The sequence below is a fragment of the Labrus bergylta genome, chromosome 13 (genome assembly GCF_963930695.1).
Source record: "Labrus bergylta chromosome 13, fLabBer1.1, whole genome shotgun sequence".
Lineage (NCBI taxonomy): Eukaryota > Metazoa > Chordata > Actinopteri > Labriformes > Labridae > Labrus > Labrus bergylta.
In genome coordinates, this window is record NC_089207.1 from 2632883 (window position 1) to 2650944 (window position 18062).

An 18062-nucleotide genomic window follows, 5' to 3' on the forward strand; every position below is an offset into this window, starting at 1 on the left:
AGTTAGCATGCTGTCCTTTGCTTATTGGCATGAAACAATATGAACATTATGTGCATTATAAACATGTTTGTTGACATTTTGCCAAACATCTAAACAATTATACGTACGGAAATTATGATTCAGAGTTTTATAACTCAACCTGAAAGTGAAGTGAGTGTTTGTACAGAATTTAAAGAGAATTTATCAAATAGAAAATATTCTCAGTCTGGGCAAATGTGTAGGCAAGAACATCATTTCATATTAAAGGGGTCCAAAACTACCATGGCAGTTTATGTGAACTAAAAACAGTTTTCTACTCGAAAATTTTTAAAAAATCCTCTTCTGCGGCCAAAACAAGGTACCTGAAGAATTGCCTTTGTATGTCACAGGATGAGCACTGAATAAATAACAAACATTGACTAAACATGGCAAATACCCTGCTTATTTTTTTTACATCCAGAATACAGAAGTAGAGGCAACAAACAAATAAATAACATCTGAAACACCTTTATGCACTGAATGTTACTTTACATGTTGCAGTAAAATGTAAAGTGGTACAAAAAGCAGAAGTTTTGTGAAAGTTTTGCTATAATGCTAAATTCATCTGGCATTTTCTTTTAAATAATGGCTAAGTATTTTAAAAAACACACATTAAATTTACCACCATATACGTAAATCAAATAAATATTTTTGCCTCAAGGATTATCACAAAGCAAACGTATGATATAGTGAAAAATTGATGGTGAAAAGTTCATGCCAGACTTTTTAAGAGGCCATGCATGACCTACAGTTTATACACCATGACTTCCACTGCACTGATGAAAGCTTGAAACTGCAAATATGATCCACATTACAGGAGTCCTGCGAGAGGACAGGCAGCATGCAATGTAAGAAAACACAACAGCTTTCAGACGCTGCTTGTATTTGTTCTTCTGCTGCTATGACTGTACAGAAGTCTGCGGGATGTGCAGCACAGAAACTGCCTGTTGAAGTGCTTCCTGAAGCTTTTGCTCATCAGGTAGAGGGCGAACGGGTTCACACAAGAGTTGGTAAAAGCCAGGATGCGAGCAAACACGCTGGCAATGAAGTGGCCTAGGGAGGTGTCCACCTGGTCGTAGTGGTAGGAGCGGTACAGGTAGATCACATGACTGGGCAGCCAGCATACGGCAAACAGGCCGACAAACACCAGCACAGTTTTGGCCACTCGCTGTCTGGACTTGATCTGCAAACAGGACAGGAAAAGACCCATGTTGACATGCTTTGATGTTCCCGCCTTGTCTTCAGCATCTGGAATTTACAATTCTACTATTTCTTCCTACCTACAGTACCTGGCTGTAGATAACATTAAAGCAGCCCTTAAAGGCTTTATATGCTTTATATTACCAGCATGGAACCAAAACAACTCGCGCTGCATTGTTGTGTTAGCATGCTAATGCTAGCGATCTTTATTATGCTGGTATCTTCACACTGCATGTAAATTTACCTGAAATGAGCGTGATCTAGAAACACAGTTAAGCAGTGAGTACAGTATGTTATTCTTCTTTTCTCTAGTCCCTCAATTAAACAACTTTTATACGCGAGGGGAGGAGTCAGCCGGCCGTCCGGGCGATGTAAACAAAGTGAAGATAGGACTTTATTGGCATGACATTTTCATTGATCACTGCTGGCAATTTCATGACTTTGTTATGTGTGTTGATAAATATGTATTTTAAAGAAATATTCTATAATAGTATACTTGTGTAGCATAAAATATATGACTGGCCCATTATCCAAAACTGACTTTATGCCACATTGAAGCTTAACTTAAGACCTCCTTATTCTTTTTTTTATTACTTTGTCATCATGTCTTAACATACAGTACACATATTTTATATTCAACATAAGGATGACAATATTTTACATTTTAATAAGTGGTGTGGTGTCAAAAAGGGTCGTGTCCCCCCAGTGATGTGGAAATACTAAAAATAACACTTTACAATACAGAAACATGTTTTACAGTTTGTTTAAAGGAGCTTGAAGTAAAACTGAGGTAGCTTGGATCTGTCTCTCATAAATTCATAAATTTTCCATCAAGGCTTCTTCCCTTTCTCTACGATATTTAACATCTTTAGGAAGACAAACAAACAAATTAGTTATATAAAATGAAAGAATAAAATTAAATTAAAAGAAAGAGAAGAAGAGTCAAAGGAGAAGGAGAAGGAGAAAGCAGAAAGAAGAAAAGAAGAAAACAACAACAACAACAACAACAACAAAAAAAAACCTAGGTGTATCTAACTTTAGATTTTATTTACAGTAGAGAGGTACAGGTATATGCCAGGAGCCTATGACATCACAGTTAGGTAACAAGGTGCCAAGTATCAAGTGGGCAGTGAAACACGTATTCTTTAACAGAAAATAAGCATTTGTATAAAAAACACTTTGGAAATTCTCCACACTCACCTGTCTCTGGAAGTACACCTGACCTTCAGCAGGTATTTCTGCAGAGCTCCTGACCAGGCTGAGAGCCATGCAGCAGTAGTACACAGATATGATGAACAGCGGGATGATGTAGAAGATAAGGAAGGAGGCGGTGGAGTGGATTTTGGGATGCAGCTCCCCAGCGTGTGGGTAGGGCGCGCAGGTCACAAACGTCTCGTTGGTGTGGCTGGTGGTGAAGGCGTGCAGGTCGGAGAAAACCGCCTCAGGAATAGCCAGAGTCACAGACAGCAGCCAGATGGTTCCAGCTCGGAAACAGACGCCGAGCTTAGCGTTGGACTTGTGGTTGTCCAGTGGTTTGACGATGGCTTTGTACCTGAGAGAAGAGACAACTGTGGAGCAACGACTATTGACAATCTGCTTCTCTCAATATGTGGAGAAGATAACCTCTGATAACCTTTTTATACTTAACTGTACATTAAATCAAAGATATTTAAACAATATAACACAACTTTCTTCATTGAGGCAGATTAAATGTATCCCACTAATTCAAATTCAAATAACATTATTATTTAGCTAGACACATAAAAATCAACAGAAACACACACATACAAGTGGCTCTATTAAAAGCATGATAAATAGATCATAAATAATTGTTATAAGCGGTTAAAAGAGTGGTGTTAAAAAATAAATAAGAAATAGATCATTTGTTCATGAGCCTGATGGATGTGGGAGCAAAGCTTGACATGGCTCGATTAGTCCGGAAAGTGAGAGATCTGTATCTGTGGCCTGAGGGGAGACGGTTCTAGAGATGGCAGAGTGTGTGCTGTCTGAGGCTGTGTGTGTGTGTGTGTGTTTGCTGTCTGAGGCTGTGTGTGTGTGTGTGTGTGTGTGTGTGTGTGCTGTGTGTTGTCCTTTTAGTTTTGTTCTCCTGTTGTAGATACTGATCAGTGGTTCCTGCTGCTGTCCGATTATTCTGCTGCTTATTGTTATAGATCGTGTTTAATGGGTTACGATGAATGTTTGACAGAGACCCAAACCAGGGTGTGATGTTGAAGGTTAAAACTGATTCTATAAAACATTTGTTAAAATATTGTTAGGACTGATTGGTGGACTTGAAATTTGAGGAGTTTTCTGAGCAAGAAGAGGCGCTGCTGGGACTTGGAGTTCAGATATAAGATTATTCTGCCTTGTCTCACTGTAGACCTTTATCACTTTATCCCTGATCAGCACCAAACAGACTTATTAATAATAATAATAATAATAATAATAATAATAAATTAGATTTATATAGCGCTCTTCTAAATACTCACGCTTAAACTCAAAGACTTCAATTGGAGTTTTGCATCTCATCCAAATCACCTGTTGATCAGATGTTCTCAGCCTGTCTACTGACTCCTGAAAGTGATGAAAATTGACTTTCTTAATTTCCTCTGATCATCCATATGTGCCCTCACAATTCTATAATGGACCCAGTCGCTCCTGAACCTAACCCTATGTTGAAAATCACAGAAATGTGGCTATTTCTCAACTACTGAAAAACATCTACATATTGTACTCAGTCTGCTATTTACTCAACAAAGCAGCTGCCCGGAGTACAGACAGATCTGCAAATTCTTGAAGATGATCACATTGCTTTCTTCTTGAGAGATATGGAGTTAGAGCAGTCTCAATATTCACAAATGTATTTCTGATTCACACACAAATATTTATAGTTTTGTATATATATAATAGAAATCCACAAATATATAAACTGTTCAGTCTGCATTTAGAAACTCCATTATTATTATTAACTCCATACTTAAGACAACTTACATTAATTAAATGACTATTCAAGCCCAGATCAAAGTAAAATTCAATGATCTGATCCACATTGGTGCCTTGTTAGGAGCATCTGAGTGGATTGCTCAGAGGTGAGGGAAAACAAGAAGGAGGGTATTCTGGGGTCATGCAATAAAAAAAAGCAAAGCAAGGTAAGGCAGAAGTATTGCGAGGGAATGCAAAGTTTTTTGAGGGGAAAGTCAAATTTATTGAGAGGAAATGCAAAAGTGGACCTCTACCTCGTCTTCTTAATGTCTTTTCTTAGTGGTTTTACTATTTTTATCTTCTTTTACTTCTTACTGTCCTTTTATTTATGCTCTTATCTTAACTCCTCTTATGTTTTAACTTGGTCATTTCTTATCTTACTTACTTTGTCTATTTATGTTTTTTATGTATATTTACTTTTTATTTTTATTAATATTATAGTTTTGGGTTTTTTGATCCTTTAACCACTTGTTTCTATTTCTTTTCCTGCTCTTACCTTCTTATTGCTGTTCTCTTTTTATTTGCTTTTATCTCTTTTAGTTTCTTACATCTTTTTAAATCTTTGCTCCTCTTGGTCTCAGCTCGTGTTGTTGGGTTCTTGTGTTGCCTGGGTTCTTATGATGGTTCTTATGATGGTTCTTGTGATGGTTCTTATGATGGTTCTTATGATGGTTCTTGTGATGGTTCTTGTGATGGTCTGGTTCTATATGTCTGTTGGGTATCGTGCACTTTGGGTTCTTTTCTGTTGAATTGTATTTCATTATTTTTAGTATTTTGCATTTGTTATGTTCTTGTTGTTGTTTCTGTTCTTCTGTGTTTGGTTTAGTTTGTTCTTGTTTTTGTTGTTTGTCAAAGCACTTTGTAAACCTGTGTTTTTAAAAGGTGCTATAGAAATAAAGTTATTATTATTATTATTATTATTATTACTTTAAAAAACAAAATACTCCCGGAGGAAACCCTTCTGGGGGAAGTGAGACACATTTTGAACACATACCTGTCAGCGGAGAGAGCGGTGAGAGTGAACACAGACACTCCCACCGAGGTGAGCTGGATGAACGGGATCAGTTTGCAGCCCACCCGGCCGAACAGCCACTCGTCCACCAGGTACCGGCTGGCGTCCACGGGGGCGCAGGTGACGAGCAGGAGCAGGTCCCCCAGAGCCAGACTGGACAGGAACAAGTTCGGCACCGTCCGCATGGACTTCACCAGCAGACACGTCTTCATCAAAGTGACATTTCCCACCAGACCCACGATGATGATGGTCCCGTAGACTGCTGCGATCCCGATCCCGGGGAACCAGATGTTGTATTCATGTTGCTCTCCGATGGAGTCTAAAAATACTCTGGAAACATTCAGAACCAGCCCCCTGCTTTCCGTTGTGATAACGAAGGAATCCTTCAGAGACATTGCAGCCTTCAGGGGGGAGGACTGTGGTGATAACAGGTGGGGGGGGGGGTCTCTTGGTCTCTTTATGAACGACATGCCCCCCCCTGCTGTGTCGTGCGTCATTTTTCGAGCCACAAGCTGTCGACATTACAGAGTGAAAACAATGTCTGCGGAAAATTCATATAGAATTGTTCATTCTCTTTATATTCAGTGTAATTTAGAATTTATTGGTGCGATTTCAAACACGCACTGGAGATTTCTAAGAGATTTAAAGTTTATTAATATAATTTAGAGATATACCTCTCCAGTTTAGGTGTAAAGAATTTGTCTCCACCTCACTTTGCTGTTAGATCAGAACTCTTTGTTTCCAGTTGAGATTTAAAACACTCAAAGCTTTTCAGTTTCTGTAAACAACCAGTTGTATACCAACAGTGTAAATCCACATATACCACAAGACTGCTGAAATCTCAATGTTTGCCTGTTGAAGGCAGATATATGAGTAACATAAACTAATATACCATGACACTTAAACCAAGTAGTTAATTCATCACTTTATAAGAAAGTTATGCATATTATTATGATGATACACTTAAAAAAAAGTCACTGGAAGCAGCTTTGTTATTTAAAGTCTTTATTTGTGATTTTTCACACTTAAATGTAGAAATCAAGTATCTCCTCTGAAAATAACTCTGTGAGTCATGACTGTCTACAATGGGTGTAACACCCGAGTCCCACTGTCTGTGATGTTTTCAGAGTTTTCAGAGTCCTATCTTCACTTTGTTTACATCGCCCGGACGGCCGGCTGACTCCTCCCCTCGTGTATAAAAGTTGTTTAATTGAGGGACTAGAGAAAAGAAGAATAACATACTGTACTCACTGCTTAACTGTGTTTCTAGATCACGCTCATTTCAGGTAAATTTACATGCAGTGTGAAGATACCAGCAGAATAAAGATCGCTAGCATTAGCATGCTAACACAACAATGCAGCGTGAGTTGTTTTGGTTTCATGCTGGAGCTCAAGGGCGACATCTGCTGGATCACAAAATCACATATAAAGCCTTTTAAAGCTATTAATATATCTCAATCCATAAGTTTAAGTTTATTTGAATCAGGGACAGTGTACAAAAAAACATCAGTCTCAGAAGAGAAGAGATGCTTTGTACCAGCTTTAGCTAGCTAGCTAATTTCCATCTGTTGTCCCTGGCCATCTTTGTATCTCTCTATAACTGTGGGACAAATCTGTCTGAAAGGGAATGAAGGTCAAACTGTTCATTAAACTTTTCCTCTGATCTGAGTCCTCATATTTTAAACTAGATGTGGTATAGATTGTTCTGACTGATGTACCGACGGGCACCAAATCATTTTTAATATAAATGCAAATTGATTTGTTCTGTATCAAGGCAGCCCGCAAAACAGATTCAAACGTTGTACTTCCAGTGTGACTTAAACCATTTTTAATCTGCACTTCAAACCCAATATCTTTAGCTGCAGAGTTTTCAATGTATTTACACCCCCCCCCAATCTCTTCGAGGAAAAATCACCATCAAAGAAAAATGGGCTGCTTGGACTTAAATAATGCTTTAATGTAAACACACTGAATTCTCTCCTCGCTTCTTCAAGGAATCATCAGATGGTCCAAGTGGAACCAAATCAACTGCAACTGCATCCACTTCTATTCTTCCTTGATGTTGAGTCGACATCCGCACCACCTCTCTCTCCATCCATCAGACTGCGTCGTATCATCTCAAAATGAATACACAGAAAAGTTTTTTTTTTAATTATAATTTTTTGTGATCAGAAATCACGTAAAATGTTTCTGTCAAAGTTGTTATCTGCTTGGCATTCATGGTCTGGTTCATCTCTTTGAAGAGAGAAGAAAGAAAATCCTCTTTTTAATTTGAAATGTTCTCTCTCACACAATTTCGACACCGATAACCTTTTGGCTCTCTTGGAGTGGCAGGCAGGATGATGGAGATGCGGGGGAAAAACATGGACACCTGTTGGATCACGTTTTTTTCTATCAGGTTATTTTGTGTTTTGGTTGTAAAATAGCAAGAAGAGGAGGACAAGCCCACACTCTTACACAATGCAACAAAAACTATCATGTAATTGCTGCCACTTCATAGGACATCATGTGTTGAGGGCACATTTAAACACAGAATCCGATGCAAACCACTTTCAAATGTTTTTTCAAATGTTCTTTTAGACGATGTGGATGATTTGATCTGTAATCAAACAATGAGAGAAATGGAAATATTTTCTTGACTCTCTTAACAAGGTAAATACAAAAGCATATTCAGTCTGATCATTCTCCACCTGGTCTCATAACTCCTTTACATCCTGTACATTTGTGTTTTTTTATGTTTTTAATGTTCATTTTATGGTTTTGTTGTTACTTTGTTGTTTTTATTTCTGCTCTGTAAGGTGACCTGGAGAGTTTTGAAAGGCGCCTTTAAATAAAATGTATTTTTATTATTAATATTAATAATAAAAGCTATCTAAAAAGTAAAAAAGTGTTATACTCAAAATAATGTAAGCAAAAAAAGTAAAAGTTAAGGCCTTAAGTCAATTTTCCACTTCATTTTTTGATGTTGTAAAAGCGATGAGACTCGTCGAATGCCCTTTCAAAATAAGATGTAAAAAAGAAAAAACATGTTTCATGTCATGTACGTCTTTGTAACCTGTTACTGGATGCTTTGAATTTCACTCGGGATCAATAAAGTATCTGTCTATCTATCTATCTATCTGTCTATCTATCTATCTATCTATCTGTCTATCTATCTATCTGTCTATCTATCTATCTATCTATCTGTCTATCTATCTATCAATCTATCTATCAATCTATCTATCTATCTATCTATCTATCTGTCTATCTATCTATCTATCTATCTATCTATCTATCTATCTATCTATCTATCTGTCTATCAATCTATCTATCAATCTATCTATCTATCTATCTATCTATCTGTCTATCTATCTGTCTATCTATCTATCTGTCTATCTATCTATCTATCTATCTATCTATCTATCTGTCTATCTATCTATCTATCTATCTGTCTATCTATCTATCAATCTATCTATCAATCTATCTATCTATCTATCTATCTATCTGTCTATCTATCTATCTATCTATCTATCTATCTATCTATCTATCTGTCTATCTATCTATCTATCTATCTATCTATCTATCTATCTGTCTATCTATCTGTCTATCTATCTATCTATCTATCTATCTATCTATCTGTCTATCTATCTATCTATCTATCTATCTGTCTATCTATCTATCTATCTATCTGTCTATCTATCTATCTATCTATCAAAAAACGTAATGAGAACTCAAATCTGCTCATAATCTATTAAATGTGTTCTATTGGCGATGAATCAATAGTATGATTTGGTTGCTGATTGCAGCCTTCAGCACCATGGACAGCAGCCACCTGAGCCCAGAGGTTTCTCTCGCCCCCTGGTGGCGATTGTATATAATTACAGTTTGACTTATTTAATTCCTGCTCATTGTTTATTCATGACTTTTGTGAGTTTAGTTTTTTTCTGTCATGAGCCAGGCTATTAATCAAGCTAGTCACAGCTGTCCAAAGCAAACTGTCTGAAGGATATTTTGTTTTTACAACATCCCTGAGTAACTGTTAAATTACTCTCCGACCCTCGCTTTGTATTTTAAACTACTTACAGGCCCCTTTAATGTTTACTAGATAAAAACATCTTAGTTTTCGACTGGCTCAGCTAAAGATAGACTAAACTTTCGTTCATCCAGATGTCTTGTTGGCCTACAATATCAAAATTTCACAATAGGCCTACCTTAAGTCCCGTCCTTTTTAAGGATCGCACTCATAGTACAAACAAACAGTTTAACAGTTAGCCATATAGCCATCCTGGTTTTTAACTGCAAGGGCCTCTTGTCTTTAACCTTCATTGGAATTGGATTAACTCGCGGAATAGGCCTTTGGGCAAGTTGTGCGCCCACCCAACATGCAACACATAAAGGTAAAGCGAGTCTTGTTTTATAGGCTATAAGCTATCTTTTTCTTTTTAAATATTCCTTTAATATTTGATATTCTTCCTTACATGCACTCTGTGAGTAGTTACACACATTAAGATTTGTTTTCTCATCGTCCACAGCTACACTGCACCTTTTGTGTTTTATTTTTTATATTTTATATTTTTAAATTCTATTTTATATATTGTAATATCTTCTTATTCTGTATTATTTAAGTTGTTGCTAGTTCTGCTTTATTTCCTTGTTAATTGTTTAGCACCAATACACCAAGTCAGATTCCTTTATGTGTAAATGTACTTGACAATAAACCCAGATTCTGATTCTGATTCTGATGGACTTCCTTCGTACAGTTGATGGATCTTCTTTTTTAATTGTTAACACACTTCTATCAGGTTGACTATGATCTGAATACTTCCTCCAGCTCTGCCTGTCACGAGACATTAAAGGTGAAATAGTGCAGGTCCCTGAAGGTCCCATCAGTCAATATGAGGCTGAATGATCACTCCCGACAACCAATCAGCTGATGACTGACGCGATCAAAGAATTGGATGCCTCTCACATCCTTGGGTATCTGGGGGCAGTCTAACCCGCAGATCTGACTTCCTGAGGGTGAGGGTTGCACGTTTTGCTGTTCCTGTATCATCTTGTTTATCGGTGATGGAAAACAACCGCTGCTTTACCAACCGGTTCTCTGACTACAAAGGTGCCTTGCTCGCGGGCCAGGACGCGCAGGTCGTCGTGCCCGCCGTCGTTGCAGCGGTCGATAAAGTCCTGAAACGGGTTCCTGTCGATATCAGCGACTGCGATGGGGGTCTGTACGACGGCCCGGCCGGGGTGGCTTACATGCTGTATCATGTCAGCGAGTGTCCGCTGTTCTCTGAGCACCGGGACTCGTACCTGAAGACGGCCAAGCGGATCATCGACGTGTCGGTCAGGTACGTGGACGCGGAGCCGGACAGAAACATGCGGGCGGCCTTCCTGCTCGGAGGGGCTGGAATCTACGCCGTGGCCGCTATGATCTACAAATCGATGGGCTTGGCTGAGTTCGTCAGGCCGCTGAGCAAATTTCGGAACCTGTGGGAGGTGTGTGCGCCCATCAGTTTCCTGGAGTGTGGCTCGGATGAGCTGTTTGTGGGGCGGGCTGGATACCTGTGTGCCGCACTGGTCCTAAAACAGAAGCTGGGTTTAGAGGTGAGACACTGGTGCACACGCACTTTCACATTTCACCTGCAAACAGAGGACTAGAACAAGGACTGACAGTCCTTAATAGTTTGCTGTCAAAAGGCCTTAAAGTAGTGAATATCAGGCTTTACCTTTAAATAATGGTGTGTTTCTCCATTAAAATATTGGTCATTTTTAGATTCTTAAAGTCAGAAATGGATGAATTTAGTACCTTGTAAGGCTTTGTCTTGCAAGGTACCTGCAATTGACAATTGCTATAGTTTAAAGATTTTTCTAAGGAATATTTTGTTGTTGAAACCATTAGGATTTCACAGTTTTCCAGAGCCCAGTTTGACATAGTTAGAATGCCTGTTTTGTATGTTTAAAGGTCCAAAACAGAGGTAGACTGCCAATTCAGTTGGATGGATATATCAGCTAAAGTATTGTGGTGTTGCAAACATTGCTAAAGTCCAGCTGGGATATCATGTTTTAGGCCAATTAAACTTCTTTGGCATGAAGCCCCAGTTCTCTAAACTAAAAATCCAATGAGATTTTATTATTGTATTTGGATCACAATAGAAAATAAACTGTAGAAAATATAGATGATGACAGTTACACTTAATGCACAGCAACATCAAATTCACATAAATCTTATAAAATTTATATTTTGCATGATAAACGACTCAATAATTTATTATTTATCTAAAAAGTTTAGAGATAATTTTCTTATGATTGACTGTTTGATCTCTAAAACTTGGCCTTTACTTTTTTAAATTATGATTGGTAGAGAATCAAGCAATTCATACATTATTAACGTTTTCTTCTTTAACCACAGATCTTATGAACATTAATACTCATATGCAGAAATGAATGGATGGGTGTGTTGCTCCCCCGACCTGGCCTAGGGGTGCCAGGGAGGAGTGTGTCTTTACCCTGCAGTGGTCTGTCTGTATGTAAATACAAAGAAGCAACGAAGTTTAGCTGTGTTCAGCTCGGCTGCAGGATTTATTCTGCAGATTTTGCCTCGCTATGCGCCCTCTAGCGACCTGGTTCGGTATTGCAATAACATGGGTAGGGTTAACTAGTTCAGTGCACGGAAATCTAGCTTTAAATAGCTCTTTGAGATACATAAACATAAAAAATATATTGGGGTCTCTTTTTTTAACTCATTTAACTTGTTCTTTCAGCAATGAACTGTATTTTCACTATAATGAACTTTTCCACTGTCCCAATGACTTTGAACCTATTTATGCAATTATTTAAATCTTGTGATCCATTTTAACCTTTTGATAACCTTTGTTTTTAGCTTAAGACAAAACACATTTTAAATAATTATGAAGACATTTTTCAACCCATTACAGGTGCTTCTCATTCCTGCATTAACACTGTTTCCATTGACCCGGCAGATAACACTCTCTTTTATTCTGCAGATTCTGAGCAAGGAACAAATCAAATCAATTTGTCAGGCCATCATTGAGTCAGGAAAACAGTACGCCCGGAAGAAGAGGAAGCCTTTCCCTCTCATGTACTCGTACTATGGGACCGAGTATCTTGGTAAGAACACAAGAATTGAGCAGAGTTAATTTGGTGATACAGAAGTTGATCATCTCCTTGTAGGTGTTTAGTATGTGGCTGTGTTTGAAAAAATAACTTTTTAAAGTCAAGTTAAAATAAACTTTTATATTTGAGCTGCTGGTTCTTGGAGGTTCTAATGTTAGTTATCCAACAAGACTGAAGAGATGATTCTATTATGTAGATTTGGTGTTAACATGTGTAAAGCTATCTTTCCTTTCCTTGATTGCATCAGATGACCAGATGTCAGGGGTGGGAGACCCTCAGTAAATTTCAGACCAACACAGAGTTCATAGTAAGCATATAGCCTCGCTGGCTGCCTTTGCATGGACATGTCAAGAACTTTGAGGATGACGAGGCGATGAAATTAAATGACAAGTTTTTAAACTGCAAATAAATTGATTTTTTTGAGGAAACACCTGATTAAAGATACTAATGCATGTGTAAGAGTTTGACCCCTCTCAATAAAAACTTTTACAGAAAAAACAATACTCTGAGAAACTGAGAAAGAAGACGAGGGAATTCACAGACACTGAAGAGAGCTGTGCTTCCCCTGCATGTGTCCAGCATTGTTTGGAGAGAATCCGTTCAGATTACTGCATGAAATGCATTATTTTTATTTGACCTATTTTCAGATACTGGACGGCTTATTTATTCTACATTAAAACAGTTCTTGTTCCAGTTCCACAGCGAGCACTCCAGAGCAGTTTTGGGGTTTGGTGCCTTGCTCAAGTGCACCTCGGCAGTGCTCAGGAAGTGGACTGGCACCTCTCCAGCTACCAGATGAATTTCCAGACTTGGTCCATGCCGGGACTTAAACCGGTGACTCTCTGATTCCCAACCCAAGTCCCTACAGACTGAGCTACTGCCGCCCCCCCCAAAAAATTAATTAAATAAAAAAAAATCACAAAAAATTAAATAAAAAAATTCAATTCAATTAAATGTTGGCTACTTGACAGAGGCTCATCATGTGTATCCTCCTAACATAGATGAAGCATCCTTATTGCTGAAAAAAGATTTATCACAAGTATGTACATATGGTGGGCTTCAGTTAAAAAGCTAAGAAGCAGCGACAAAAAAATTCTGTTTGATTCGGTTTGTTTGTGTGCCTGGCATGGTGCTTTCCCTGCATGCCTGGTTGGTTGGGTGGGTGGGTGTATGATCTCCTCATGCCCCTCCACCTTCCTGTCAGGTGCAGCTCACGGCCTCTCGTCGGTGCTGCAGATGCTGCTGAGCTACCAGGACGTGCTCAGCGGGGCGGAGAACGACCTGGTGTGGCAGAGCGTCGACTTCCTCATGAACCAGGAGCAGAACTGTAACTGGCCTGCAGAGCTGGGAGCCATCGTGGAGCGAGAGAACGAACTGGTGCACTGGTGCCATGGAGCCCCCGGTACACACAACACCATGATCTTGCTCAAGGTCTTATTGCTTGTTTTTTAGTAATTCAATTCCTGTCTCCATACTCTCACACAGGTGTTGCATATCTCTTTGCCAAAGCCTACCTGATCAAAAAGAAACCCCAGTACCTGGACACCTGTATCCGCAGTGGAGAGATTGTGTGGCAGAAAGGTCTGCTTAAGAAGGGACCTGGGATCTGTCATGGAGTCGCAGGCAGTGCTTACGTCTTCCTCTTGCTGTATCGGCTCACTGGCAACTCAAAATACATCTACCGAGCTCAGAGGTAAGAAATCCCTCCTGATGTTGTGTATGTTGTTTACAGGATAGTAGCATTGAGTTTTTCAAAATACAACTGTAATGAGTTCAAACCGCAAACTCCCACATAGGTCAAATGTTTGAGTAGACAACAGATTGAATTTGTGCTACACCAGCTGTGGCTCACTACGAGGAAAGTCAAAGTTTCACCTGTGCCAGCTGTAAGTTTCCCTGAACTGAACACATTTAAAGAATATTGAGTCTGAGGAGTATTAGAGTCGGCCTTTAAAGGCTTTATATGTGATTTTTTGATCCAGCAGATGTCGCCCTTGAGCACCAGCATGAAACCAAAACAACTGGCGCTGCATTGTTGTGTTAGCATGCTAATGCTAGCGATCTTTATTATGCTGGTATCTTCACACTGCATGTAAATTTACCTGAAATGAGCGTGATCTAGAAACACAGTTAAGCAGTGAGTACAGTATGTTATTCTTCTTTTCTCTAGTCCCTCAATTAAACAACTTTTATACACGAGGGGAGGAGTCAGCCGGCCATCCGGGCGATGTAAACAAAGTGAAGATAGGACTCTGAAAACTCTGAAAACATCACAGACAGTGGGACTCGGGTGTTACACCCATTGTAGACAGTCATGACTCACAGAGTTATTTTCAGAGGAGATACTTGATTTCTAAATTTAAGTGTGAAAAATCACATATAAAGACTTTAATCCGCTATCAGCTCTTATCTGTATGTATTACAAATCATAAACCACAGTATGTACAGCTCCATTTTCTCCATCAGGTGTGATCGTATCACTTGAAATGTCTCCGGTCATGTCTCTGCTCTTGTTTCTCCTCCAAAGGTTTGCAGAGTTCCTCTTCACTGAGGAGTTTAAAGCAGGCTCCCACTCAGTCACTAGTGTCTACAGTCTGTTTGAAGGCCTGTCAGGAACCATTTGTTTCCTGGTCGACCTCCTGCAGCCGGACCAGTCGGAATTCCCTTTGTTTAGTGTCTTTGTGTGAATGGACTCATACAGACACCACTCCCTCTCTCCCAAACCCCCGGTGAAGACTTGTTTGTTAGTTAGAGTCTCTGATGAACCTGGATTGAAGCTGTGATCAGAGTGGGAGTGGAGGGAGGGATGGTATTTGTTTGGGATATGTAATGTCATTTTTTTGAGTAGGATTGCTGTAGAATAATGTTCTAGTTTTATGTCTGTATCAAAGTGGATTGTGAGCTTTCAGGCTTTATCAGATTCATTCCACTTACTGTATACCATCATCTGTTTTAAATTACAATGCAGTAAACTGCCCCTTGACGTTTTCAAATTTTGGGGTAAGAAAGGTGAAAACTTTCTCTTTTCACATTTCCCATGTCATGACATTATCAAACCTAAAGATGGAGACACACTACACATATTTTAAGATTCACTGTGAGTTGTACCGTTCTAGGAATAATTATTGTGAATACATGTCACATTGTAGAAACAAAATATTCAGAACTGGTTTGAGAATGATCACAATCAAATGTTTTCTTCAGTATCGTATCAGTAACAGCCTTCTGAACATGCATGGCTTCATCACATAAAGATACTGCTTTTAGCTGATTAAGCTCATTATGTTACAAAGTCTATACTTCAATTCTTTAACCCAGGGGGGCGGAAAGTGGTACAGTTTTATGTCGATTCAGAAACTCATCGTTGATGGCTGAATCACATCGGCAATCGCGCTAAAGAAAAACAGGAAAGAGGGAAAACAGGTGTCACTTAATCCCTTTGAAATTGTATAATATATCACAGACCTTTTATTTATGTCTTGAGAGGAAATCATTTTTTTAAATGTTGTTAACAACCCTTAAACGATAAACAAAAGGGATGGATTTAGATTTTGAAAAATGTTTAAAGCTGAGGTCCAAATAACAGATACTGAAGGAAATGACTATAGGTATTAGTGGGAATGCTGAAATACAACTATCTGGCGTCTTCAGGACATGATGGCTATGACTTTTACTTTTTAAGTTATTTCACTTTTTCCACAAAATTTCTCCCCATTCAAATGAATGGAACATTTTTCCACTTTTCCTCTTCTTTCTCAGCCTTATAACTTTGGCTATTTTTCGCCTAGAGACTTCATTCTTACTTTAAAAAGTTCACATACTTTCCCACTATTTATACTACTTTCACTCATCTTGCTATCTTTTATACTTTTCAAACTGTACCTCCAGCTGTTTTGTGATGTTTTTAAGTGCTTTCACAGTTTTTCAATGGGTGTGTGTGTGGTGGAATGTTCGGGGCTAGAGTGAGTGACATCATCGCTAGAGTGGGACAGAGTTCTGAGATAGTTTCAAAATCTCCCGAAGAAATTGCTTTACTGACCACAATGTTCACCCCACACACATAAATTTACCCTCAAAATGTAGGACAACTTGTCCTCTCTCACACATTGAGTTTTCAGGACAAACGGAGCAAAGGTTTTTACACTGTGAGCTTCAAAGCGGCAGGTGGTCCAGATAAATCTCTACCTGGTGTAATGGTAAACTTCAGCCAAGCTTCCTTGACCAAACCTCTTGGGACTAACTATTTAGATCGCTGTGGTTTCCACATTTCTTGGATCCCAGACATGAAAATCACACCAGCGCATTCGGCCATTTGTCATCTCGCTCACAAAATCATCATTTAGCCACCAACTCTTAATTTAAGTCCTTGAAATGAGCACTCAATGGGGAGACGTTTTCCCCTTTTTCTCATTATCTGACTGCATTTAAGCCGTCTTTATGCAGAATCTTCTACTTGTTCTACCACTTCTACTGTTTCTTCATCTTCTACTGTTTCTTCATCTTCTACTGTTTCTTCATCTTCTACTGTTTCTTCATCTAATTTTTCTTCATCTTCTACTGTTTCTTCATCTTCTACTGTTTCTTCATCTTCTACTTTTTCTTCATCTTCTACTGTTTCTTCATCTTCTACTGTTTCTTCATCTTCTACTTCTTTTACATCTTCTACTGTTTCTTCATCTTCTACTTTTTCTTCATCTTCTACTTCTTCTTCATCTTCTACTGTTTCTTCATCTTCTACTGTTTCTTCATCTTCTACTTTTTCTTCATCTTCTACTTCTTCTTCATCTTCTACTGTTTCTTCATCTTCTACTGTTTCTTCATCTTCTACTGTTTCTTCATCTTCTACTGTTTCTTCATCTTCTACTTTTTCTTCATCTTCTACTTCTTCATCTTCTACTGTTTCTTCATCTTCTACTGTTTCTTCATCTACTTCTTTTACATCTTCTACTGTTTCTTCATCTTCTACTGTTTCTTCATCTACTTCTTTTACATCTTCTACTGTTTCTTCATCTTCTACTGTTTCTTCATCTACTTCTTCTTCATCTTCTACTGTTTCTTCATCTACTTCTTTTACATCTTCTACTGTTTCTTCATCTTCTACTGTTTCTTCATCTTCTACTTCTTTTACATCTTCTACTGTTTCTTCATCTTCTACTTTTTCTTCATCTTCTACTTCTTCTTCATCTTCTACTGTTTCTTCATCTTCTACTGTTTCTTCATCTACTTCTTCTTCATCTTCTACTGTTTCTTCATCTTCTACTTTTTCTTCATCTTCTACTTCTTCTTCATCTTCTACTGTTTCTTCATCTTCTACTGTTTCTTCATCTACTTCTTCTTCATCTTCTACTGTTTCTTCATCTTCTACTGTTTCTTCATCTTCTACTATTCCTTCAGCTGTTTCTGCTGATTCTTCTTCATTCAGCAGTGTTTTGCAAAACATTTCAGCGGTCAGCATTCCCACGCATTTTCCGCAGGTAAATGCAAATTGTCCAGTTATTCATGGTATTCGTGTGTGCATTATTATGGACTTACCTGTGTAAACTAGGTTACACCATGTGTAGCAGTGCCACAGATGTTTATGTATTTGATGTTTTGAAACCGTGTTATATATATGTGTTGTGATTTGTTTAAAGTTTTACCTTGGTGTTAAAGAGGGTAGAGACAGGGGGAGGATGTCTTTACATAGATGTCCTATTGTGGCCTTAGAAATTAAACTCAAGCATTTGCATTTGGTCACACC

At 38.5% G+C, this 18062-nt stretch overlaps 2 protein-coding genes across 2 annotated transcripts; one reads left to right on the plus strand and one right to left on the minus strand.

The window, feature by feature from the left end:
• Positions 1-470: 470 nt before the first annotated feature.
• On the minus strand, positions 471-5607 carry LOC109995123 (gastrin-releasing peptide receptor-like). Its single transcript, XM_020648730.2, has 3 exons — positions 5195-5607; positions 2419-2770; positions 471-1201 (listed from the first exon to the last, which is right to left on the minus strand). The coding sequence occupies exons 1-3, from the start codon at positions 5605-5607 to the stop codon at positions 887-889; spliced, it is 1080 nt and encodes a 359-aa protein (XP_020504386.2). The 3' UTR covers positions 471-886.
• A 3082-nt stretch (positions 5608-8689) lies between these two features.
• On the plus strand, positions 8690-16912 carry LOC109995122 (lanC-like protein 3). The gene is made up of 5 exons (XM_020648729.2): positions 8690-10792; positions 12193-12316; positions 13527-13724; positions 13808-14015; positions 14850-16912. Exons 1-5 carry the CDS (start codon positions 10259-10261, stop codon positions 15007-15009), a joined length of 1224 nt encoding a protein of 407 aa, XP_020504385.1. The 5' UTR covers positions 8690-10258; the 3' UTR covers positions 15010-16912.
• The last annotated feature ends 1150 nt before the right edge of the window (positions 16913-18062 follow it).

Coding starts and splice junctions, on each gene's coding strand:
- LOC109995123 (XM_020648730.2), bottom strand. CDS start 5,607: ATGTCTCTGAAGGATTCCTTCGTTATCACAACGGAAAGCAGGGGGCTG. Junction 2,771..5,194: donor ACCGCTCTCTCCGCTGACAG/GTATGTGTTCAA, acceptor CTCTTCTCTCAG/GTACAAAGCCATCGTCAAAC. Junction 1,202..2,418: donor AGGTGTACTTCCAGAGACAG/GTGAGTGTGGAG, acceptor TCCTGTTTGCAG/ATCAAGTCCAGACAGCGAGT.
- LOC109995122 (XM_020648729.2), top strand. CDS start 10,259: ATGGAAAACAACCGCTGCTTTACCAACCGGTTCTCTGACTACAAAGGT. Junction 10,793..12,192: donor AACAGAAGCTGGGTTTAGAG/GTGAGACACTGG, acceptor TTTATTCTGCAG/ATTCTGAGCAAGGAACAAAT. Junction 14,016..14,849: donor TACATCTACCGAGCTCAGAG/GTAAGAAATCCC, acceptor TCTCCTCCAAAG/GTTTGCAGAGTTCCTCTTCA.